Raw genomic sequence first — 26,341 nt, 5'->3', positions numbered from 1 at the left:
TTAAGAAGACACTGGAGAATTCCCTTTTGGAAAAAAGGGGCTGTGCAGAGAAAACATTCTTTGACACCAAAGAATTTACAAAGCAAAGCCAGTTTGTTACCACCAGATCACTCAAGAGTAAAGTCTAAGACCATAAGCCTCACTCATCCACACAGTTTCCAATGACCTTTTCAGTCTCTCTCAAACGTGAGCAGAAAAAAGAAAATCTCTATCATAAAAAAGACCAAAATAAACAGAAAAAAACTTTCAAAGCAGAGATGATGCAAACAAAGAAAATGTCCTAGAAATTACACTTAATATTCTTGGACAGGGACACTAAACTATATTCATAATACAAATCTTTCTTAAAAAGTACAATTACAGGAATTCTTAGATGTGGTAGAAATTAAAAAATTAAGTAGAATTTTCTGCAATGATAGAAATGGTAGCTACTACACTTGAAAGGTAGTCGATACAACTGAAAAACTAAAATAGCAAATGATTTTTCTTTTTTTTTCCTTTTTTTTTTTTTGGTGCTGCTGGAGATCAAATTTAGGGCCTTGCTTATGCTAGGCAAGTGCTTTACCACTGAGATATACTCCTCGCCAAACTTTTAATTTTAATTAATGTGAACAGCCACATGTAGTTAGTGATGAGGACTATGGTGCTCTCTTCTTTCTCTTTTTTTGGTACTAGAGATTGAATCCAAGGATGCTTTACCACTGAGCTACATGGTTAGTCCTTTTTATTTTGTATTTTGAGAGAGGGTCTTGCTAAAGTTCCTCCTGCCTCTGCCTCTGCCTCCGCCTCCTGAGTTGCTGGATATAGGCTCGAGCCACCTCACCTGGCATGATCACTTTTAAATGCTCAACTTGTCACCAGTTTGTCAGTAAGCATTTTCTCCAGGTTCACTGCTTTCTCCTTTTCAAGGAGCTCTGATTCCTTTATAAGGTTAACTTTAAGTCATTCTTGGTCCATCCATAATGAACAACACAAGAATTCCCTTAGCATTTTATCCTATACTACACATGCTGCTTTCTTTGGCTTGAAATCAGTCACCCTTGAAAACCTCGGCTAATTCATGCAGACCAAGGACACACATCAGTTTTTTTTGGGCAGACAGTGGAATGCCTGGCTTACAATCACAGTTCTCCTATTTATTCAAGGTGTGACTTGGGCAAATTATCCAACTTTTCTGTCTACAAAGTGATAATAGTAGTGACTTCAGAGGCTCACTGAAGTATTAATAAGTTACTATGTCTAAGGTGCTTAAAATACCATTTGAAATATAATACATGGTCAAAAACTTTCTATTATCAGGAAGCAGTCTCTTCTCATGTAGAGTTAGGTGTATGTCTTTCATTTTCACAGTCCCTAGGATACATCTCTATTATAGCACTAGCCACATTTCTCTCTATATAACCACAATCCCTTTCTCTAGAAAATGAGCACATTATAGGCAAGGAGAGTATTTCATTTTTCTTTATATTCCAGAACCCTAGCTAACTTAACTATTGTCATCACAGTGCTTAATAAATGCTTAGTCAAGGACTGCATTAATAAGCAAGGGGGAAAAGGGGGAAAAGACCTGTGCTAGAATGGAAGCTAGGAGAAAACAGAAAATATCAACCAGAAAGAAAGCTAAATGAAGCAAGAAGTTTTAGCAATCAAAGGAATGCTAAAGTTTATTTCTAGTTTGAGGAATAAAAGAGATCATGTAAGACATTCACTCATTCAACAAATAAATGTGGTAAATACAATACAGCAATGAAGATTACAAAACCACACCTTTATAAAGACTACATTCTATTGGGGAAAAAGAGAAAATAAACAATAAAAGAGATGTAGTTATATGGAAATATATGGGCAAAAAGAAACACAAGGAATGTTATTAAGAGAAGCTGAAAAACCATGTAGAGTTCAGTTTTGACTATGAATAGATTTTAAGTTACAGGAAACCATTTATGTAGAGACCCAAAACACAAAGAGAACAATAAGGCTGGTATGCAGGCAAGCAACTGAGGTTAAGGTACATGTGAGCTCTCTGCATAAATGGGAAAACTAAAAGAACTTACATGGAATATATATGAACAGAAAGGAGAATAGAATATGAACAGAAATATGATGAGAAAGGAAGAGTAAGACACATCTAAAGGGATATATATATATATATATATATAAATGAAGAAAACAGAAAAGGGTTCAAAGACGCATAGCAGGGGTACTCGATAAATTCATTCAATTATGAATGAGTGAAAAAAGAGCTTACACTCTCGATAGTAATGTTACTAGATTTGGGTTTTCAAAAATGACAAATGCCATAGAGGCTGAAGAGATGAGATCAGAAAAAAAAGCACCAAATGCTTGGTGTGATCATATGAAATACACAAGTCTACATATTTGGCAATATACAATGTGGTTACTGACTAACTTAAAAAACAAAAAACAAAAATAAAAACAAAAACCCCACCATATACCTACTTTCTTTATAACTTCTCTAGGATCAAGTTGATTCAATGTATCTGCACAATGCCTTGATACGGAAATGACACTTAGTAAACAAGATAAGTCTTTAATCATGGTTTTCGAAACATAACTAAAATGTGCTTTTAGGTAGCAGTGATTCAAATTTTACTGTAATTAAAACTTTACCACAGCAATGTCTGGATTGTAGTTGTCGATCTGTTCAAAAGTATTTATATCTTTATTTCCAAGAGCTATTTGAAGAGCTATAGAGTTGTCAACATACCTAAGTTGGTAAGATTAAGGAAATACGTGTACATTAACAACCAATCAAATGAAACTATACTGAGACAGGAAAATGTTTTTGATTGTCACTGAAAAGAATGAAGGTTTATTATTTAAATAGATCCATCTTTCCATATCAGCATCGCCACAACCACAGGCATTGCCTGCTGCTCTCTACCCTGTCCCTGTAGGAGCTGAACATCTTCTATAGCAAAGGCCGGGGTCAGCACTTGTTCCCTTCCTAGGTAGATATGGGGGGAAGTCCCAGGAACCACCTAAGGACTCAGGGCTTGGCATCAGCCTAGGTGCTAGTGTCTGTGGGGAGGTCATCCTCTCCTGCTGCACTCACATGCCCAGATACACTGAGCTTGTTTGCAACAAGGGTTCTCTTAAATGCATCCTTTGGAATGAGTGCCATAAGTGACTAACCCTGTGCCCATACCTGGCAAATCAATCTAAGCAATTAATATACCATGGCAGATGAGCATCAGATTCATAAAGAAGAGTTTTCACCAGCATAGTAATTAAAATAAACAAAATACTGATATTTTCACTATAAAAAAAGCAAAAAACAATTTTTTTTAACTGAATGTCTCACTAAAAAAATGATCATTGTCATAATAATAAAAAAAGAAATGCAGAATTCTACCATTGTGGTTCAGAAAGGATACTGCCCAGCATAACTTAGTGTTTCAGGATCAATGTCATCTTCATAGGCATTCAGAGGGACAAGTTTCCTTTTGATGGGATCAAAAACTAGTTGATAAAGGAAAGTATTGTTGGCTCGAATAAATCCTTTGATGTAATCCTCTGGTACTGTTATATTCATCTTGAGATAATGTCCAATTTTCTTGATAACCTAATAGTGGATGCAAAAATATTTTAGCTACAACTAAAGAACAGGGAACGTATAATCCCCAAGACTGACAGGTTTACATCCAAGAAGCATGAGCGGGGACCAAAAAACCAATTGCTTTCATCTACATTAAAAACCATGTCCTATCACTTAAAATTCTGTCTCATAACTTGTATGTTGTTTAGTTTTTCTATTATTAACCCAAAGGACTAAAAATTCAGTTATAAATCAAGTGCGTGATTCTAGGCATAAATTTAAGATAATTCATCTTCCAAGTCCCTTTCATCTTTTAGAAAACAAAATACAAACAATACATGAAACTTGAGAATAAAAAATACTAAAATATTCTTATATCTTTTTTTTTAAAGATCATATCTTAAAAACTAAGTTGACATCTAACTTCTATTGGTCATGAATGCTTAAGGATGGGAGGGATCTTAAATATTACAATCATATACTGTACAATGACGTTTCATGAATGCTACCCCATAAGAGTATATCATCTAGTGATATCAGAGACATCTTAGTTTGTGTAATAATACCCCATCATGTTTGCACAATGACAAAATTGACTAATAGTACATTTCTTAGAATGCATCCCTATCATTCAAGAGGTACATGACTCGTATCAAGCTCAGAGATAAACAGAAGACCCAGAGAACTGAAGATCCCAGAGTCACAGGCTAGCTGAGGCACGTTTCTCTATTCCTAGTAGGGCCAGTATCTCCCAACCCAGAGATCTTTCCATCTTTCCATTATGCTACATAACCCTTAGCACTGAGGACTCATGCTTTTATTCTTGAAAATAGAAAACGGGATTTCTCCTCGGTAAACTCTAATGGTCTTAGAAAACTATCAAAGTGAGCCCCCTTTAATGTAGGGTTGTTTATTTATTTTATTTTTGAGTAACTGGGGATGGAACCCAGGGCCCCTCCACCATGCTAGGCAAGTTCTCTACCCTGAACTACATCATCCAGCGCAAACCTAGGCTTATTTTTTAAGGTAGAGGTATCAGAGAAACTATAAATGGTGATGCTTAGTGTCTTAATTTCTCAGAAGATACCCAACACCTCATATCAAATGAGATTGAATAAAGATGTCAATGAGAATTCAGCTTTTTTCAAGCATGATTATTTGATTATTGTATAATTCCTCTCTCATAATTTTTGTTTTAAAAAATGATCATTTTTCATAAAGGCATGTGATTTATGTTAACCTTTAATGAGTTTATTTAGTAAAGTTTAAGTGATTTAATAAATATTTAAATTTTTGCTTTAATTTCTAATTTGGTAAATATCAGTAACTATAATCCACATAAACAAAAGTTATTACTATAAAGAATTTTTAAGAGTGTAAAAAAGATCCTCAAACCATAAAGTTTGAAAACCACTAGTACAGGACAATAGGACAAAGGTCAAAAAATTATGAGTCTAGCATTACTGCTATCCCAGATGCTTTATCCTAAGTAGTCTTCATTCTAAAAATCACTACTAATTTTTCAATTGCTGAAAACATGGATCTTCCAATATTTCTTAATTGCTAAAAGCAAAGTTATGTTTCAGCCATTTGCTCCTTTAAATAACATTTACAGGACACTGACAGAACATTTAAAATTCATATATTGAGTAGTCCATCCTATTATTTTAAAAATGCTTCAGAAATTGAATATAGAACTTGGTGAATCACTCTTACCTTTACGATATCTGGATTATTGGCCAGTCTTAGTACTTTGCATGCCTTTGCTAAACCAATCCCACGCAACGACGAGAGATAGTCACAGCCTGAAAGAATGCACATGTAACGGAACTTCTCTTCAGTGAATATATCCCCAAGCTGTTTGCACATGCCCAGGCGAGCCTGATCAATTTCTAGTCCATTTCCAAACTGATCCATTTTTAAAATCACCTTCAAAAGGAAGTAAATATGTTAATACCTAGAAGGGCCACTTTGATTTATCAGTATCTTATTTACTGCAATAATTCTAAGAGATCTTTCTTATTCTTTACGGTAATACTGAAAAAAAGAAGAGAGGTAGGCAGATTAATGACTACTAAATTTTCAAATAATATAGCTAAAGTACAGAGTGGAACTAGATAAGATATATAGCCAGGACTTGATTACCTTGACTCTGGAGTAAATAAAATCCTCTGTATCACAGGTCATCATGATGATCAAATAGTAATGTTTAAAAAAAAAAAAGAAAGGAAGAAAGAAAAAAGCATCTTCTCTTTCTTTTATATTTTAAAGTAATCAGCCTTTTCTTATTAAAGACATGTTTATTTAGAAAATTTGAGATAGAAATTTAAGAAGAAAACAGAAACTGTCCATAATTTCCTATTTATCACTGTTACCAAGTATTAACATTTTGATATGGATTCTTCCAGTCATCTACAAATGACAGATAGTACAAATACTATAGCTATTACAAAAATGAGATTTCTTACAGTTTTATCTTAATTTTCCCCTGAATGTATCATGATGAAGTTTTCAATTAAACAGTTTTATACATAATTCCAAATAACTGTATAACATGTCATTAGTAGATAAGTTAGTTAATTTACCTAAACTAATTGAAGAACATATGGCATATCTTATTAATAAAAAGTAAATCTGGTAAGTCTACATTCTACTAAGGACATTATAGGCAGGGGATGTAGTCCAGAGGCAGAGTGCTTGCCTAGCACGTGTAAGGGCCTGGATTCCATTCCCAGCCCTGAAAGAATAAATAAACAAACAAATAACTAAATAATTTGGACAAAAGAATGATCACCTCCAATTTTAAGTACTTACTTTGAAGAAGGGTTCCGATTATCTGAACTTTTAAGTCATTTAAAAATAACTATGAACATTATATAAACAGATGTGAAATGCAGATATTAAATAAAATAATTATTCCTGGAGAGGAAAAACTTTAGCTCCCTAATTTATACTACTTCTATCAACATAGATAAGTAACATGCAGCAGTGCAGTTAAGTACCTTCTTACAGCCAAAAGCTAGGAGATCAGAGTCTTCTGTTATTATAGCTTGTACAATACCAGCCTTGTTAAGATAGGCCAACTGTGCATCAGCTTCATATGGAGCCACGAGGCAATCCACCCCCTGAGATCGAGCAGCCTGTGTGAAAGAGATCTCAGTGAATCTCCAGCAGGGTCTATGGAAAGCACTAAAGACTTTCACCTCAAACCCATTTTACCACTAACCTCAATATGCACATGCTAATATTATTTTCAGAAACCATTTCCTCTGAAATATTTTACTACTTTTGGTTCTAGCATATTTTATACTAAGCACCCAGCCACTAAGAAATCTTTAAAAAATCAATTTACAAATTTGTAGAAAAGATATATTGCTATATTTTCCTGGGGGGACAGGGATGCCTGCAAACTACAAAATTAATTATGTCAAATTATAGAAAGTTTTCATCTTAAAAATGTTATGTGTATGTTCCAAAAGTATTTATGTTTGGGGATTTGCAAATTTTTTTCCCCATAAAAGTAACAGGTTGTCCTGTAAGGCTACAAAAGTTTATCTAATCATATACTGATAAAACTATAAATATTAATCATTATATTTAAACCAAGAAAAACAGTCCCCCATCACAAACAGCTAGAACACAAACTTCCTTGTTCCAAATCAGGGGCATAGCTCCCAAGGCAGAGGCTTTGGGAAGTTAAGGAATGTAGAAAGATGCATCAACATGCTGGAACTATTAGTTTCAGCAACTCTGCAATCAGCTCTTTTTCTCCTTTCTTTTTCTTGTCTGGCAGGTGTCCTGCTCTCATCTTTGGTACTACTATTTGTGTTCAATCAGGCTTCTCTACTACACACACAAGAAATCCTCTCTTCTTTGCCCTCCCATTAATAAATAACTTATAACTTTCACATGCTTTCTCCATACTTCACATCTTCTCCTGCAACCCATCTTTGCTTTCCACTTCAACCCATACAGAAAGACAAAAGAAATGCCCACAAGATAAAAAGCCACAAAGTAAGGCTTTTAGTGCTTATTTTAGTTCAGAAACTGTGGATAGTAGACATATATCCTAAAAAATGTTGATACCACCATTGAAAAGCAGCAACTTAGAGAGGCCCTAAGCAACTCAGTGATTCTCTATCTCTAAATAAAATATAAAAAAAGGGCTAGGGATGTGGCTCAGTGGTTAGGTGTCCTTGGGTTCAACCCTGGTACAAAAAAAGAAAAAAAAAAAAAAAAAAAAAGAGTTGGGAGACTGAAGGTGGGACTATGGGCAGCTGACACAAAGATTTAGGGTACAAAGGAAAGAAGCTTCTAGGCAGGAGCAGATTAAGGAGAACAAAAGTTGGCAGAGTGCCTGAGGCAGTGAGGCAGTGAGGCAGGTTTGAGACCAAGTTGTTGAAAGTAGAATAGTGATTAATAGGGGTAGAGCAGGGTGTGGAAAAGGGAGCAGGGCTGGATATGATCAATGCACATTATATGCATGCATGGAAATATTATAACAGATCCCATAAATTTGTGCAATCACTATATGCTAATTAAAAAAAAAAAGAGCAGGCTACAATAAGTGCTAAAAATTTTATGAGTAGGGTGAGATTGAAACCTCCAGGAATTTGTTCCTTCCATTCCCACCAAATGACCTGCCAAGATGTGTATCTACCCAAGTCACTTATCTCAAAAGGGAAGGCCTTACTCATTCCTTGGGATTTCTCTCTTAGAAAGAGTCCAACTCCTCTCCTCTGACAGTATTGTTCCCCTTTTCCTCTAACCCCTTTACTTGAGGATAGGGCCAGAATAATTTTCCTCTTGTGATTTTCTTGCCCTTCCATTAATGAACCAACTGATAAGTAGCTTAAATGAGCCTAGCCATTTGTTCCTTTACCTTGATTTTTTTATTCGCTCACCTTAATTACTTTGTGGGCCATGACATGTGTGATATTGATGGAACGGGTGAAACAATCTCGGGCTTCAGAGACTCTCCCCTCACGGAGAAGTTGCTTTCCCTTAAGAAGATTTGCTTGTCGTCTTCTGCACATAAAAAAAAAAAAATATTTGAGACATCCTTGAAAAACTGTAATAAGAGTGTAATTCAGGAAATTTTGTTACAATTAAAAAAAGTTTGACTCATTTGAAATACGAGATACTCGAGAATATTAACCCAGTTCCTTTGGTCTTCTAAGCAAAAAGAAGTGATTCATAATATATGCACATGTGTGTGAACACACACACAATTATTGTCTAACTTTTTCACAGCAATAGTTTATGTCAAAAGAAAATGCATTAACTGAGATATTTGTTTAAAAACTAAGAATGATCTAATACAAAGAGAGCATTTAAGGAAATCTGTTCATGTACTAGATTGTAAAATAAGCTTCAACAAATTAAGATTTAATAAAATATGGTATACAGCCTACAACATCTAACATTAGCACAATTAAGTTAGATATTAAGTACAGAATCAACTTACTCTCTTCTAGACCTCTCTACTTCCTTTTTAGAAGGTAAAGTACATCCATCAAATACGAGAATAGGCGTGACCCCATGGGATAATAGCATATTTACAAATTTCATACAAAATCCTACATACCTATGGGGAAAAAGAAAAACACATTTAAGTGCTTTGCATCACTTAAAGTAACACTTTTGCTCTATTTAAGACCAAATATGACATTTTTGAAAAGAGGTTTTTACTTTATTTAAACAAGTGTTTTTACGTGAAATGGAAACTTGAACTTATACTTGGGTTCAAATCCTGCCTTAGACACTCAAGCCTTGGTTTTCCTCATCTTTAGATTGAAGGGCTTTGACCTTTCTGATTCTGACATTTTGTTGTTCCAATCTCATCCTTTATTTCCCATTAAAATTTTTTTGGAATTATTTAAAATCAATTAAAAGTTAAAAGAAAAAAAGTTGATTTCTCTAATAATACCATACCACATCCATGAAATCTAACAGTGATACAGTCCCACTGTTAAAACCAGTGATGTTCTGGTAAATGTTTAACAACCAGTTCTGGGGATTGGGGTGCCTGATTCCCCTGAAGTGAATATTCACAATGGTGGGTAAGCCACCAACATGGAGTCAGTGAATGCTGAGTTGGGAAGAGGTAATGTATCGTGAGTTTGTTATGTACTGGCTCCAGCATACCATTGCTACTAGTTTTCTAAATCCAGGATCCAATCAAGGATCATCTATTGCTATCAGTTTTTTATTCTGACAAGACAATTAACAAAAGCTGCATTTACAACGTCTACCCTTTCATAAATAAAAAGACATTTTAGCTCAAAAATAGGAGTAGAAAAACATAGCCTTTGAAGTTGAATCTTACTGAAGGACTCATTACATTATCCTCATTTTTCTATTTGTTGTGGACCACTGATAATGGACCTGCGTTGGTATACAACGATTGGGACTGGTTAATTAAAATATAAGCAAAAATTAGGAGAAAGCAAATATGAAATTGTAATTAATTTTAAAGGATACTTATTTTTCTTTTTTTTTTGCAGTACCAGGGATTGATGGCAGGGGCACTTGACCACTGAGCCACATCCCCAGCCCTATTGTGTATTTTATTTAGAGACAGAGTCTCACTGAATTGGTTTAGCACCTCGTTTTTTGCTGAGGTTGGCTTTGAACTCATGATCCTCCTGCCTCAGCCTCCCGAGCCACTGGGATTTACAGGCATGGGCCACCACGCAGCTTTTTTTTTCCTTTTATTCAAGTATTCGATACATGGTGTCCTTGCTTTAAATATTTTGTGCACATCTTTCCAAGTAGTGCATGCAGATCTACCTCAGCCTTTATAATAATCATAAAGGTTTATTTCAGGCTTATCCCAATTTTCTGAGGTGGCAAACTTTTTGGCTAATACCTCTATCTAAAGATGGAAAAAATCAATTATACCAAATGTGACATTTTTTTTTCCTGGTACTGGGGAGTGAACCCAGGAGTGCTCTATCACTAAGTTACATCCCTAGTCCTTTTTATTTTGAGATTGGGTCTCACTGATTTGTGGAGGCTAGCCTTGAACTTGCAATCCCCCTGCCTTAACCTCCCAACTTGATGAGATTACAGGCATGTACCACTGTGCCCAGCTCCAAATATGACTTCTTAGTTGCTAGGGAAAAATTAAAACACAGTATATACTGTGTTCAAAGTCCTAAAACTTTTTATTTCAATTAATATTTACCAAGCACTGTCTACAGGGCAGGTCCTTCACCTTTTAATAATAAAGGATAGTACCTATATTTTCAACAACTCTTCCAATTAGTCAAAAATCAGAAAAATTTTAGTCAATTTTAGTACCTATATTTTCAACAACTCTTCCAATTAGTCAAAAATCAAAAAAATTACAAAAAGCTAGATATAAAGCTTTTTTTAATCCCCCATGAAGAAAAATTCAAAGAAACACTGAAAGTAGTAATAAAAATCTTTACTAAAAACTTTCACTAAAATTGCAATGTACACATTCATTGTAAAAATAAAATTGTTTTCAAAAAAATTATCTTGGGGCCAAGCACAGTGGTTCATGCCTGTAATCCCAGCAACTCAGGAGGCTGAGGCAGGAGGATTCTAAGTTCAAGGCCGACCTCAGCAACTCAGCAAGGCTTTAAGCAAGTTAGTGAGACCTTGTCTCAAAATAAAAAATAAAAAGGGCTAGTATGTAGCTCAGTGGTAAAGTGTCCCCGGGTTCAATCCCCAGTACCAAAGGAAAAAAAGAAAGAAAGAAAGAAAGTTAGTTGTCTTGGGGCTGAGAGTGTATGGTCAGTGGTAGAGTGTGTGTGTAGCATGCACAATGCCTTTGGTTTAATTCCCAGTATGAAAAAAGTCATCTCAGCAGTTGGAGTGGTAGAAGTACTCAGGCTTCTTCAGATCTCACATACACTACTGTGAGGGGATAGTTTTGGTTGCATTAACCTGACAGGCCTGAAAGTCCCAAACTCATCATTCAACAATGATTATCTCCCCTTACCTTACTTCTATGGAAACTAACAGGCTTAAGATAACTTACCTACTATACATTATGCTTAAGTAATTAATATTAAGATCCATGAGTATTTCCTTCAGGAGATAAATTGTATATTTAAAAAAAAGAAAAAAAAAATCCCCATAATATTGGTCAAATCCCTATTGAAAATCTCTGTACAGAAATTATACTTGCTTGATTTTCTAATATTTCTATTTTAAAAAAGAGGACATTCATATAATGAACCTGCCTTAAATGAGATCACAGAACTGGGATTGGATGTGTAAATGGCCCACCATTTTTGGCCATAAGTGAAATAAAAAGGAAATCAGAATATCCTATCCCTTTGCCTTGTTTTGTTGCCAGAGATTAGCAGTGTGTTGTCTATGCCCTCTAAGGGTACAGAGTATGAATCATCATGGATTTTCAAAACATTAATAAAAAGTTTGTTTTAGATAAAGAATAAAGGAGACAATCTTTGGTCTGTTCACTGGTGTCCTGATACTCTCTGGCTTATTATAAAGAACTAAAAATAGGACTATGTCACCAAAGAAGTCATGCCTAATTTTCAAACACACACTCTCATTTCTTAATAACTTCTAGCACTGAGTGAAAACAGTCCATTTCGGGGTGGGGGATACTTTAAGTCTCATTCCAAATTCTCAAGGAATTAATATAAGTTCCAAACTTACCTATCAGTAGGTTCCCCCTTGGCTAGCTTTTCAGCACAAGCAATAGCTCCTTTGTGAAGCCAACAATAGGTATCCACAGCTACTACCTGCCCTTTATATTTTCTCACATGGACGGGCTCAGAAGCTTCTTTGATAAATTGCAGCAATCCTTGTATTCCCATAGTGCCAAATTAACTACAGGATATGAAAGGAAACAGAGCAACATTTAAAACAAAATGGTTAACAAAAAGCTTCTGAAAAATAAAGGAGCTTGGAATCCAACACAGAAGTTGTTATTATTTAGCTAATAACTGGCCTGTTTCCTGTGAAATCCCATTGGCTAGAATTTACCTTAATCAACAACACTAACTCTAATGCTACTTGATAGTTGCTTAATGCTTATTCTTTTCAAAGTGCTTTTACATTAAGATTCTTAACTTGTGTTCCAATATAGCAACAGTCCTAGGCACACAGAATATACTAAAAAATGGATAAACCTCTCCTTTTAAAAAAAAAAAAAGGCATTGTTAAAAATCTACAAAATATGCATGCTGTGGCATTATATTGCCTTCATGGAAGGCATTAAAGGGCCAACATGCAAAGTCTACTCCTTTGTGAAGGTAGGCATTTCAAACAGTTTGTAGGAAGGCAGGCATTTCAACTGAAAAACAAAGTACATAAATAATGAAACAGAATTACAGAAAGAGATCTGTACTTTTTTAGGACTAAAATTCACTACCATCACAATGTATTATTCCAAGAAACAAACATTCTGACAATAAGCAGTGGTGATGCCTAGGAACAACTCATTAGACTATTAAATTGCTACTCCCCAAAGAAATCTAAAACTATGCTTGCTGTACAAATATAGCTTCAAGATAAATGCTTTAACTTTCCATTCCTCTCATGAGGTTATAGTTCACTCATTCACTAAGGCCTACATGGAAACTCCAGAGCTGCCATTGTCCTTTCCAAAGCAACTACCCCCTTCCACCCCGACTCCACAGGATAAAGACAAGACAGCAATGGGCACCAATCACTTGCTTGGTATTTCTTAAGACAAGTGTCTACTACCAAACATCAAGTTTGGGAGGAAGAGAAGAAAGCACAGGATTAGAAGTCATCCTTACCCTATTGCCACCCTGTTAGAGCTCTGATTCTCTAGCCCAGCAGTTCTCAAATTTCAGATGTTGGCAGAATTTCAACTCCACTCCAGTGACTGACTCACTAGTTTTGGAGTATGGTGGGATATTCTGAATTTAAACCCAGGTGATCTGGATGCAAGTGGTCAAGTCACAGTTTCAGACCATTAGTCTCCTACCTCGCAGATGTCTCTCCCTGCAGCCACCAAATGCAACCCTCCGCTGGCTGCACGTTCCACTCGGGCTAAGGGTTTTGAAACACAGGCGGGAAGACCGTGCCAGACGCTGGCCACGACAAACCCCCAGCTAAGATCTTAAATCCGAGGCCGGGAAACGGCGTGACGTGTGGATGGAGCTCCGCTGGGACCATCAGCCTCCGCACAGCCCGCTCCCCTCACTTTCGGAGAACTCCTCTCCATGCCCGCTCGTGGGCAGGAGAGCCAGATGCTTCTCCGAAGCCCGCCTGCTACGCCTCTCGCTTACTTGGGCCAGTGCAACATAGGCCAGGGACGCAAAACACCCGCAGACCAGCTCCAGGCGCACGCTGAGGGTCGGCCCTTTCAATTTGCGCGGGATCGCTGCAGCCCCGCCCAGCGGACATGACATCAGCGTACATCCTGCGACGCGGCTCCGCCTCCCGCAGTCCCCGCTCATCCGGGTACTGAGATGTGCGCTCCGCTGGACTTGGTGGGGCTCGCAACCCTGGGCTTGCGACCCTCACTGCCTTCTCCGGTCCTGTGCAACTTCTTGGAGGCCCGAGCTGAGTTGGTGCTGCAGGCTGACGGAAAACTGCGTCCTGGAAATTGGAAGTTTCGCTGTCGCAGGGGCTGCTGGGAGTTGTAGTTTTCCCCTGACTACAGCGTCACTTCCCGGAGGCTGAAACCCAAGGAGCGACAGCATGTTGAGGTTCTTAAAACAAGGAAAAAAACCCCGCTGAAATTAGTCCCTTGGTTTCACTCACCCGCTCACCCTCAGTTTCTTCATTCTCACTTTGAACCGCCCAGTCACCTCTGTACAAATTGAAGTTGATTCAGTTTATGCCGGACTCCGTATTGCAATAGTATTCTTGTTTAAAATCTGTCCTTACCGCTTTACCTAGAGTTCAGCTTCACCTTTGATATAAATTGGAGAGAATTTTATCTTTATAACCAAACAATAAAGTGGGCCTTATGGTGAACAGACTTTATAAGGGTATTTGAACTTTTGGTGGCCACTTGGGACTAGATTTCCAGTCCTCCTGACAACTGAGACTTCATTACTGTTCTTTCTTTGGAATATTGTGTGTGTTTGTGTGTGTGTGGTGTGTTTGGGAGTAAACTGTTAGAGCTGGGACCTTCTGAGAAAGTGAGGCAGTGCAAAGACACCAACCCCCCTTTCAAACTTCAACTCTTGTGATGAAATCAAAGATTTCACACACATTGCTCAGAGTAACAGGAATGAGTTTATTGAAGGGCTAGGGAAAGGAAAAGGAACCCTCCAGGGGTAGAGAGGGTCCTCTCATGAGAGGGACAGTGTGCCTCTCCTATACTCCAGTTTTATTAGGAACCCGAGAAGTTTCTTTTAAGTCCTGCCCAGGTTCACCTCTTGACTTTTGCCAGGCAGCAGGATGACATCAAACTAAACTCCCCACTGCTATGACAACCCTAGGTCACTTTGACCCATGCTGACCAGTTCTAATCATACGGAATTCTTAACCATACATTCTTTTAGATTTTATGGTTAGAAGGAATTATCTCCCTGAGTTTCAGGATCTGGTCACAAAAGTCTCCCCATTCAGTATAACTTGGGTTCCTCTTATCAACATTTTTTTGGGGTCTGCATTTCTGCAGTTTACAAGTTGTTTGTTGAGGAATGTAACATAGTCTGTCCACTTAGGACAGGCAGAGCTTCAGACAAATTGTTTCTTGGAAAAGAAAGTACATGGGAATCAGCACAGTGGGCCCATTTTATAGAATTATTCTCTTAACCTCATGTTACCACCATTTGCATTGTTCTGTTCGTTAACAAAAACCAGGGCCTTAACCGTGCTGGGGTAAGCCCCATGTCTCAAACCTCTCACCACCTACACACTGTGGCAGTGGGGACCAAGTTTCCAACACATAAGGGATAAAATCAAACCACATCTAAACCAGAGTACTGGTGTAAGGCCCCAATGAGTTAACTTAAAAAGTTGCCAGAGCTGCTGATGCTAAAAAGGGGTTAAAAAATAAAAAGCTGCAGATTAACTGAAGTCAGCCTAGCTAGATAACAGGATGACCTTGGCAGCTAATTTAGGCTGTTGTTAAGGGTAACGGGGGATCCTCCCGACTGCGGTCAAGCTGACCTCCTGTAGACCAGTGGTTACTATGATGACTAAAACTTGGCAGCCAAAACGTATCCTGATACGCAAATAAGGACACAAACCCTCCAGTTGTAGAAGAGAAACTGAGTCCCTTTGTCTGAAGTGTATAAAACAGCTTGTAAATTTGTGCTCTGGGTACTCGCATTGACTGCTAAGCTGGTCTGTGTCGAGTGCCTAAGTAGCTGCTTGAATAAACTTGGCTCTTTCTGCGGTTGCATATGGCTTGGTTTCCCTCGTGGTCTCTTTGGTGGTGGTTCAGGGCTTGGGAACGACACCTACCCAGAGGTCCGGGCACAACACTGGGTGTTTGTCACTAATGTTAATTTTATTTTAAAAGTCTAAATTTATGTACTAACGAATGAATATTCTAGATATAACATCATAATTTTGGGTTTTAGGTTCAGCTCCTTTAAATTATCTATCTGGTTATATGACCAACTGTCCTGATTTTTAATTTGGAAAATATTGTCACCATTGTTATAAAGCAATGTTTTCTACAGTGTGAAACAGAGCATATGATTTGGGACTCTGGTGACTGTTCAAGGCCTCTTTGGATGACATCCTTCAGTTGTTGCTAGAATCACAGATAAGCAGCATCTACCCCCATATGTACACAGATGAACACCCGATACTTTCCAAGAAATATGTGGGACTATGTTCTTTTCAGTCAGCTGCATGGGAAGTTAGCAGTACAGGAAAACTTTTTTCAAAACTGATTTACTGCCAAACCCAAGAGACAAGGAATTGGAGATTCAAGTTCTGGCCAAGTCAGAATCCTTTTGTCATTGAGGTATAAGACTGTGCTTTATTTTGTTCCTTTGTTGAACTCAGTATGTTCCTTAAAAAGGATGCTTAGGCTGGGCATGGTGGCTAATGACTGTAACCCCCGCAGCTCTGGAGGCTGAGGCTGGAGGACTGCAAGTTCAAAGCCAATCTCAGAATTTAGTAGGCCTTAAGCAACTTATCAAAACCCTGTCTCTAAATAAAATATATATTTTAAAAGGGACTTGGGATGTCACTCAATGGTTAAATGCTCCTGGTTCAATTCCCAGTACAAAAAAAGAATGCTTAAAGTATTAAGGAAAAGATAAGGAAAATGTGAGCATATCAGTGCTGATTATTACACACAGACATGGAGCAGGTTATCTGTTTTCTGACAGATCATCAACAGCTCCAGTTTTCTTTCTTTCTCTTTCTTTTTTTCTTTTCAAACTAAGAATGTGATTTATTCATCTTTTGCATTTCTTACAGTAGTAGTTGGCATAAAATGTTGAATGAATGAACACAATTAATGAAAGAGTTAAGTATAATCATTATAAAGAAAACTTGTAAAAGAGGAAGGAAAATAACCAATACATTTTATAGCAAAAGTTAAAGAAAAAAAAATCTGAATATTATCAAAAATAATTACTTTCAGAATAATCATTATCTACACAGAATCTGATGCACCCTAAATACCCATACACTACACATAGCTTCTTCCCATCCTGACTTTGCCTAGCAAATTCTTGAGAAGTATACATCCTTCTAATTTACTCCCTGATTTACTCTGAATCTTTCCTAATTTTCAGAAATTGCTTACAACACTCCAGTTTTCTGATTGAGGAATTTATTTTTAGGTGCTCATTTTTGTAGTTCAATTAGATTGATTATTATTTGCATTCATTTGTTTTTCCATTTTTAAACTATTTTAGTTGAATGATTTGTTCATTGTATTTTTACAGTTGGGCAAGTGATATTTATAGTGTCAGTATGAAATCGTTTACAAATAAATTTAAGTTCAAAGTGAGTTGATTAAAAGAAAACTTATTAAGTAAAAAATAGGACAGATTTTTCTCATTAATGCCAAACATGAGGAAGCAAAGTTTCCAAAATGGTCATTTTCCCCATCTTTAAAATGACCTATCACCCCATTTCTCTGCTAGCCTTAGAGCAAAACTTTTGCAAGAATTATGTGTACACTCGTTATCACAAAATTTTCACCTACTATTAAGCATTTTTAAAAATTGAAGTAAAACATATCTACAGAAAAATACACAAAATCCTAAGGAAATTATCACAAAACAAACATTACCTCCTGTCAGCCCTCCCAGAATACCCCTTGTTCCTCCTTTCTGATCACACATATCTCTGTCCTTTTGTAACTAGTACTCTGCCCTATTACTGCATATATTAATTTCTCCTTGTTTGTAAAAATTATACAAATTGGATCATTTATTTTGGCCTCTTAACATTGGGTTTGTGAGATTCATCTATATTATTGAGAGAACCTATAAACTTTTTTCTTCTTCATTCCTAGGTAGAATTACATTATATAATTACATCATACCATCTTATGGATATCTGAGTTGTTTCCAGATTTGGGCTATTATTGACATTCTTGTGACTGTGTGACAGCTGCTATTACTCTTACTCTTGCCCACTCAACTTTAGGCTAGCCTCCTTGTCATTCCTTGCACATTTCAAGTGCACTTCCACCTCTAGCTTTTGCATATTCTGTGCCCTTCCACCAGATGCCCACTATGGCTCTGACCTTTACTTTTCTCATGCCTTTGCTGATAGGTTCCTTCTCATGAGGCATTCTATAACCATGCAACATCCAATTTTCCATTCCCTGATTTATTTTTCTCCATGGTACTTACCATAATTTCATATATTATATATTTAACTTAACTGTTCATTGACCATCTGCCAACCCACTGTAATAAAAGCTCTGTAAGGGTCGAGATTTCTATCCATCTTCTATAACAGTGCCTTCCACACAGCTGACTCTCAGTAAATACTGATTGAATGAATTAATTAGTGAATATTGAAATTAGTTAATATCCTGTATCTGAAATAGTCACTGACATTTTTAGAAGTTGGCATTTGGGCAATATAACATTTTTACTATTTTATAGAAAATTAAACAATCCAAAAGTAATCAATGTGAGTAATAAACTATATAAGGTATAAGATACAAAAGGAATATAGATTCTTATTCCTACTGTGAAGGAAAAGAGATTTTTAAATAGCATTTCTTTTTTTTCTATTGCAAAAAATGCTATGTAATGTATTTGTCCAGAATGACACTTATAAAAAATATTAGAGCTTCCACCAAAATATACATTTAAGAGAAACTGGCATAGGAATGTAGCAAAACTGTCTTAGGGAATTGAAATGTCACCATCAATGTTATCTGTCCATCCATCTTCTGAATAATAAGTTTTACTATGAATGTTATTAATTTTAACACTGAAGAAGCAATTAGTATGTTTCTTACATATATTTTACATACTTATTTAGTACATCATTACTATAAGATTGTTACACTTATACCCATTTTACAAATGAGACAACTGAAGTACAAAAGAATTTGAATCTATTTGGATTTAAAGTCTGTGCTTTTAACCACTACCTTTATATGACCACTAAATGTACTTATTCATAGAGTGATAGATATCATAGCAGCATTTTCAGAGTTATCAGTTGATTGATAATCATTTCATAATGATTTAAGTTTCTTTTTAAGATGATTTGGGAAGAAGAAAGGAAGGGACAATTTTTATTTATAATCTACTGCGTTTGACCTGCGTTATGCGTTACCTCTTGGAATTCTCAAAATAACTCTGGAAGATAATTATTATTGTTCCATTTACAGAAGAAAAAGCTGAAGCAAAGAGAAATAGATAATGTTGTTATGGTCCTAAAACTACTATGAGATATCATTCAAATGACATTCACACTAGATGTGTCTGACTCCAAAAGCCTGTATTCTTCACTATGGCACATAAGGGTTGGTATTAGCCAAGGAATAGTGAGCATTCAGAGAGAGAGAGGAATACAGTTTCAGTTGATAGCAGGCTATAATAAGGTATAATTAGAACAATAGTGGACATACTCCCAACTGAGAATTTCTGGGCATCTTTTCCTGTCGCTGGCCTTCAAAGCTCATTCTCAAGTAAGCTTCATACAAATGAGTGGAATGGGTCCTCTGAGATCATACAAGTACATTAATCTATTTTCTATTGCTAAAACAAAATATCTGAGGCTGAGTAACTTTTAAAGTACAGAGATTTATTTAGTTTGCAATTTTGGAGATCCAAGAGCATATACCAGCATCTGTTTTCTCTAGGAAGGGCCTCTGGTTGCATCACAACATGGCAGATGGCATCATGACTGGGGTGCACACAAGAAGGAGAGATCACAGGGTGAGAGAGGAAGTCAGAAAGTGTAAAGGGGACAGTCTTGCTCTTTTGTAACAACTCTCGGGAACTGAGGTCCCACAAGAACTACATTAATCTTAAACACCTTAGATTAAGCTCACTTCTTGAGGGTTCAATTCATTGCTTCTTAATACAACCACATTGGAGACAAAGTTTCCAACACATGACCTCTTTGGAGACAAACCTCATACAAATCATAACTACAAGCTTCATTCAAAAATGAGATGTTTAATAAATTGTACATTTAATAAATTATACATTGGAATCTGCTTTCTTTTTTTTATTGTAAACAAATGGGATACATGTTGTTTCTCTATTTGTACATGGAGTCAAGGCATACCATTTGTGTAATCATAAATTTACATAGGGTAATGTTGTTTGATTCATTCTGTTATTTTTTTGCCCTTCCCCCCAACCCCTCCCACCCCTCTTTTACCTCTATACAGTCCTTCCTTCCTATTCTTACCACCCTCCTTAACCCTAATCCTAAACCTAAACCTAACCCTAACGCTAACCCCTCCCACCCCCCATTATATGTCCTCATCTGCTTATCAGCAAGATCATTCGTCCTTTAGTTTTTTGAGATTGGCTTATCTCACTTAGCATGATATTCTCCAATTTCATCCATTTGCCTGCAAATGCCACAATTTTATTATTCTTTATGGCGAAATAATATTCCATTGTATATGTATACCACAGTTTCTTTATCCATTCATCAATTGAAGGACATCTAGGTTGGTTCCACAATCTGGCTATGGTGAATTGAGCAGCAATGAACATTGATGTGACTGTATCTCTGTAGTATGCTGATTTTAAGTCCTTTGGATATAGGCCAAGGAGTGGGATATCTGGGTCAAATGGTGGTTCCATTCCAAGCTTTCTGAGGAATCTCCACACTGCTTTCCAGAGTAGCTGCACTAATTTGCAACCCCACCAGCAATGTATGAGTGTTCCTTTTTCACCACATCCTCGCCAACACCTATCGTTGCTTGTGTTCTTGATAATCGCCATTCTAATTGGGGTGAGATGGAATCTTAGGGTAGTTTTGATTTGCATTTCTCTTATTACTAGAGATGTTGAACATTTTTTCATACATCTGTTGATTGCTTGTAGATCTTCTCCTGTGAAGCATCTGTTCATTTCCTTAGCCCATTTGTTGATTTGTTGATTGTATTCTTGGTGTAGAGTTTTTTGAATTCTTTATAGATTCTGGAGATTAGTGCTCTATCTGAAGTATGAGTGGCAAAGATATTCTCCCACTCTGTAGGCTCTCTCTTCACATTACTGATAGTTGCCTTTGCTGAGAGAAAGCTTTTTAGTTTGAATCTATCCCAGTTGTTGATTCTTGCTTTTATTTCTTGTGCTATGGGAGTCCTGTTAAGGAAGTCTGATCCTAAGCCCACAAGTTGAAGATTTGGACCTACTTTTTCTTCTATAAGATGCAGGGTCTCTGGTCTGATTCTGAGGTCCTTGATCCATTTTGAGTTGAGTTTTGTGCAGGGTGAAAGATAGGGGTTTAATTTCATTCTGTTGCATATGGTTTTCCAGTTTTCCCAGCACCATTTGTTGAAGAGGCTATCTTTTCTCCATTGCATATTTTTGGCCCCTTTGTCTAGTATGAGAAAATTGTATTTATTTGGGTTTGTGTCCATGTCCTCTATTCTGTACCATTGATCTACCTTTCTATTTTGGTACCAATACCATGCCGTTTTTGTTACTATTGCTTTGTAATAGAGTTGAAGATCTGGTATTGTGATACCCCCTGCTTCACTCTTTCTACTAAGGATTGCTTTAGCTATTCTGGGTTTTTTATTCTTCCAGATGAATTTCATAATTGCTTGCTCTATTTCTGTAAGGTACATCATTGGGATTTTAATTGGAATTGCATTGAATCTATATAGCACTTTAGGTATTATGGCCATTTTGACAATATTAATTCTGCCTATCCAAGAACATGGGAGATCTTTCCATCTTCTAAGGTTTTCTTTAATTTCTTTCTTTAGTGTTTTGTAGTTCTCATTGTAGAGGTCTTTCACCTCTTTTGTGAGATTGATCTCCAAGTATTTTATTTTTTTCGATGCTATCGGGAATGGGGTAGTTTTCCTAACTTCTCTTTCTGAAGATTCATCACTTATGTATAAAAATGCATTGGATTTAAGAGCATTGATCTTGTAACCTGCTACTTTACTGAATTCACTTATGAGTTCTAAAAGTTTCCTGGTGGAAGTTCCAGGTTTCTCTAAATATATAATCAAGTCATCAGTGAACAGGGATAATTTGAGTTCTTCTTTTCCATTTCGTATCCCTTTAATTTCTTTGGTTTGTCTAATTGCTCTGGCTAGAGTTTTAAGGACGATGTTGAATAGAAGTGGTAAAAGAGGGCATCCATGCCTTGTTCAGTTTTTAGGGGGAATGCTTTCAGTTTTTCACCATTTAGAATGATATTGGCCATGGGCTTAGCATAGATGACCTTTACAATGTTAAGGAATGTTCCCACAACCCCGATTTTTTCTAGTGTTTTGAGTATGAAGGGATGCTGTATTTTATCGAATGCTTTTTCTGCATCTATTGAAATAATCATGTGATTCTTAACTTTAAGTCTGTTGATATGGTGAATGACATTTATTGATTTCTGGATGTTGAACCAACCTTGCATCCCTGGGATAAAACCCACTTGATCGTGGTGCACTATCTTTTTAATATATTTTTGTATGTGATTTGCTAAAATTTTGTTTAGAATTTTTGCATCGATGTTCATTAAGGATATTGGTCTGAAATTTTCTTTCCTCGACATGTCTCTGTCTGGTTTAGGTATCAGGGTGATATTGGCTTCATAGAATGAGTTTGGGAGGGTTCCCTCCTCTTCTATTTCATGGAATACTTTGAGAAGTATTGGAATGAGCTCTTCTTTAAAGGTTTTGTAGAACTCGGCTGAGAACCCATCTGGTCCTGGACTTTTCTTTGTTGGTAGGCTTTTGATGACCTCTTCTATTTCATTGCTTGAAATTGTTTTATTTAAGTTGTGTATATCCTACTCGTTCAGTTTAAGTAATTCATATGTCTCTAGAAACTTGTTGATGTCTTCGAGGTTTTCTGTTTTGTTGGAGTATAGATTTTCGAAATAGCTTCTAATTATGTGTTGTATTTCACTCGTGTCTGTTGTGATATTTCCTTGTTCATTCTGAATTTTAGTAATTTGAGTTTTCTCCCTCTTTCTCTTTGTTAGTGTGGCTAAGGGTTTATCAATTTGTTTATTTTTTCAAAGAACCAACTATTTATTTTGTTAATTTTTCCAATTGTTTCTTTTGTTTCAATTTCATTGATTTCGGCTCTGATTTTAACTATTTCCTGTCTTCTACTACTTTTGGTGTTGGTCTGCTCTTCTTTCTATAGGGCTTTGAGCTGTAGTGTTAAGTCATTTATTTGTTGATTTCTACTTCTTTTGTTGAATGTGCCCCATGAAATAAATCTTCCTCTAAGTACTGCTTTCATAGTGTCCCAGAGATTTTGATATGATGTCTTTGTTCTCGTTTACTTCTAAGAATTTTTTTATTTCCCTCCTGATGTCTTCTGTTATCCATTCATCATATAATAGCATATTATTTAATCTCCAGTTATTAGAGAAGTTTCTGTTTTTTATTCTGTCATTTATTTCTAATTTCAGTCCATTATGGTCTGATAGAATACAAGGTAGTATCTCTATGTTCTTGTATTTGCTAACAGTAGCTTTGTGGCATAAAATATGGTCTATTTTAGAGAAGGATCCATGTGCTGCTGAGAAGAAAGTGTATTCATTCTTTGTTGGATGGTATATTCTATAAATGTCTGTTAAGTCTAAATTGTTGATTGTGTTATTGAGATCTATGATTTCTTTATTCAATTTTTTTGGAAGATCTATCCAGTGGTGAGAGAGGTGTGTTAAAATTGCCTAGTATTATTGTGTTGTGGTCTATTTGATTTCTGGAATTGAGAAGGATTTGTTTGATGTTCATGAATGAGCCAATGTTCAGGGCATAGGTATTTATAATTATTAGGTCTTGCTGATTTATGCTTCCCTTAAGCAGTATGTAATGTCCTTCTTTATCCCTTCTGACTAGTTTTGGTTTGAAGTCCACATTATCTGAAATGAGGATAGATACTCCAGCTTTTTTGCTGTGTCCGTGTGCATGGTATGTTTTTCCCCATCCTTTCACCTTTAGTCTTTGGGTATCTCTTTCTATGAGATGAGTCTCTTGCAGGCAGCATATTGTTGGATTTTTCTTTTTAATCCAATCTGCCAATCTATATCTTTTGATTGAGTTCAGGCCATTAACATTCAGGGTTATTATTGTGATATGATTTGTATTCCCAGTCATTTGACCCATTTTTGTTTTTTGACATGATTTGGTTTCTCCTTTATTTGGCTATTCCTTTAGGCTAGTTCCTCCCGTTGCTGATTTGCATCGTTGTTTTTCATCTGAGAATGTTCTGTAATGCCGTCTTTCTTTTTGTAAATTCTTTTAGCTTTTGTTTATCATGAAAGGATTTTATTTTGTTGTCAAATCTGAAGGTAAGTTTTGATGGGTATAAGATTCTTGGTTGGCATCCATTTTATTTTGGGGCTTGAAAAATGTTGTTCCAGGTCCTTCTAGCTTTTAGGGTCTGAATTGAAATATCTGCTGATATCCGTATTGGTTTCCTCCTGAATGTAATTTGATTCTTTTCTCTCGCGGCCTTTAAAATTCTGTCTTTATTTTGTATGTTAGGTATTTTCATTATAATGTGCCTTGGTGTGGGTCTGTTGTAATTTTGTATATTTGGAGTCCTATAAGCCTCTTGTACTTGGTTTTCCATTTCATTCTTCAGATTTGGGAAATTTTCTGATATTATTTCATTGAATAGATTGTTCATTCTTTTGGTTTGTTTCTCTAAGCCTTCCTCAATCCCAATAATTCTTAAATTTGGCCTTCTCATGATATCCCATAATTCTTGTAGATTCTGTTCATGATTTCTTACCATCTTCTCTGTTTGGTCAACTTTGTTTTCAAGATTAAATATTTTTTCTTCAATGTCTGAGGTTCTGTCTTCCAGGTGTTCTATCCTATTGGTTATGCTTTCTATGGAGTTCTTAACTTGGTTTATTGTTTCCTTCATTTCAAGGATTTCTGTTTGGTTTTTTCTCAATATCTCTAACTCTTTATTGAAATGATCTTTTGCTTCCCGTATTTGCTCTTTTAACTGTTGATTGGTGTGATCATTTAATGCCTGCATTTGCTCTTTCATCTCCTCCTTCAATGCCTGCATTTGCTCTTTCATCTCCTCGTTTGCTTCCCTGATCATTTCAATTATGTACATTCTGAACTCCCTTTCTGACATTTCTTCTGCTGTGCTGTCATTGGGTTTTATTGATATAGTATCTAGGTTTGTTTGGGACATTTTCTTCCCTTGTTTTCTCATATTGGTCAGATGTCAGTGGGACTCTGAGATATTGCAGGTTTCCTCTATTTGCTTATAGTGTCAATGTAGATTTCCAGTATATCACCTCCCTGCCTTCAGTAGCCTGAAGTCTTGGAGGAACTTGATAATGCAGTGCTTCCGAAGAAAGCTGCCCCTAGCCTGCTACTGGTTCCAGGGCTTGGAGCTGGTTCTGTGTGGAAAGGCTCTCACTGGGCGGTCTGATCCGAGAAGCTGGCCATGAAAGGAACCTGCTGCCAGAGGGAGCAGGGCTGCTTGGGGAAGTCCCTGGCTGCCCTGTCCTGGTCCCTGAAGCTGCCTGCGGGCCGGAGCTCACCACTGGCTCTGGGACTTGGATCCGGTTCTGTGCAAAAAGGCCGGAATCTCTGCTTTCAATTGTTGAAGCAGAAATTACATCTTTAATGATTTTCAGTGATATCGTAACTTCTTGTGACCCAAGAGAATTCACTCATCTCAACACAAGTTTTCGGTTTGGTTTGGTTTTGATTTTTTTAAAAATTAAAAAACACAAGAAGTTTAGAGAATGCTATACATTATCCTTGTGAACTTTCGACTTAGTCACAGGCACAAAATACATACTACTGGTTGAACTTTAATGGAAAAGTGTAACTGGCAATAAGATATCAGAATAATAGTGTGAAGGTGGGAAGCTGATGAAGGACATTCATTCACCAGATAGCTAGAAAGACAGTTCTATTGAAAACTTGGTGAAATATAACCTGCAACAATGAAACAGACATCAATACATCAACAGAGTGAGAAAAACAACCAGCAACAACAGAATGCTTAGTGAGTAGAAATACAAGATGGAGAAGCTCAGCTACACAAAGGAGTCACATTGATTGCAAGGCAAAGAGTGGTGCTTGAGTGCCAGATTCTGCATGCAGCAGCTGCTCTCGGAATGACAGAGTAATGGATTTCTGTCCACTTATTGGTCTTTCAGCCTCCAGGGGACTGACTCAGCCATAGTTCTATTTTCAGAAGCAGAGGATAAACACAAGCC

At 36.6% G+C, this 26,341-nt stretch overlaps 1 protein-coding gene across 3 annotated transcripts in view; it reads right to left on the bottom strand.

The window, feature by feature from the left end:
- Positions 1 to 13,876, bottom strand: part of Exo1 (exonuclease 1) — a 31,465-nt gene extending 17,589 nt beyond the window's left edge. For 2 of the 3 annotated variants that reach the window (XM_047521105.1, XM_047521106.1), the window contains exons 1-8: positions 13,518 to 13,876; positions 12,218 to 12,391; positions 9,027 to 9,146; positions 8,464 to 8,587; positions 6,562 to 6,699; positions 5,276 to 5,488; positions 3,399 to 3,586; positions 2,632 to 2,728 (exon numbers count right to left, since the gene is read on the bottom strand). In XM_047521105.1, the coding sequence (XP_047377061.1) occupies positions 2,632 to 2,728; positions 3,399 to 3,586; positions 5,276 to 5,488; positions 6,562 to 6,699; positions 8,464 to 8,587; positions 9,027 to 9,146; positions 12,218 to 12,378 (1,041 nt within the window). In that variant the 5' untranslated portion in view covers positions 12,379 to 12,391; positions 13,518 to 13,876. The remainder of the gene's footprint in view (positions 1 to 2,631; positions 2,729 to 3,398; positions 3,587 to 5,275; positions 5,489 to 6,561; positions 6,700 to 8,463; positions 8,588 to 9,026; positions 9,147 to 12,217; positions 12,392 to 13,517) is intronic. The other variant, XM_047521107.1, reaches the window with a different exon arrangement.
- Between the last annotated feature and the right edge of the window lie 12,465 nt (positions 13,877 to 26,341).

The sequence above is a fragment of the Sciurus carolinensis genome, chromosome 12, assembly GCF_902686445.1.
Source record: "Sciurus carolinensis chromosome 12, mSciCar1.2, whole genome shotgun sequence".
NCBI classification, from domain to species: domain Eukaryota; kingdom Metazoa; phylum Chordata; class Mammalia; order Rodentia; family Sciuridae; genus Sciurus; species Sciurus carolinensis.
This window is presented reverse-complemented; position numbering and strand designations above follow the sequence as displayed.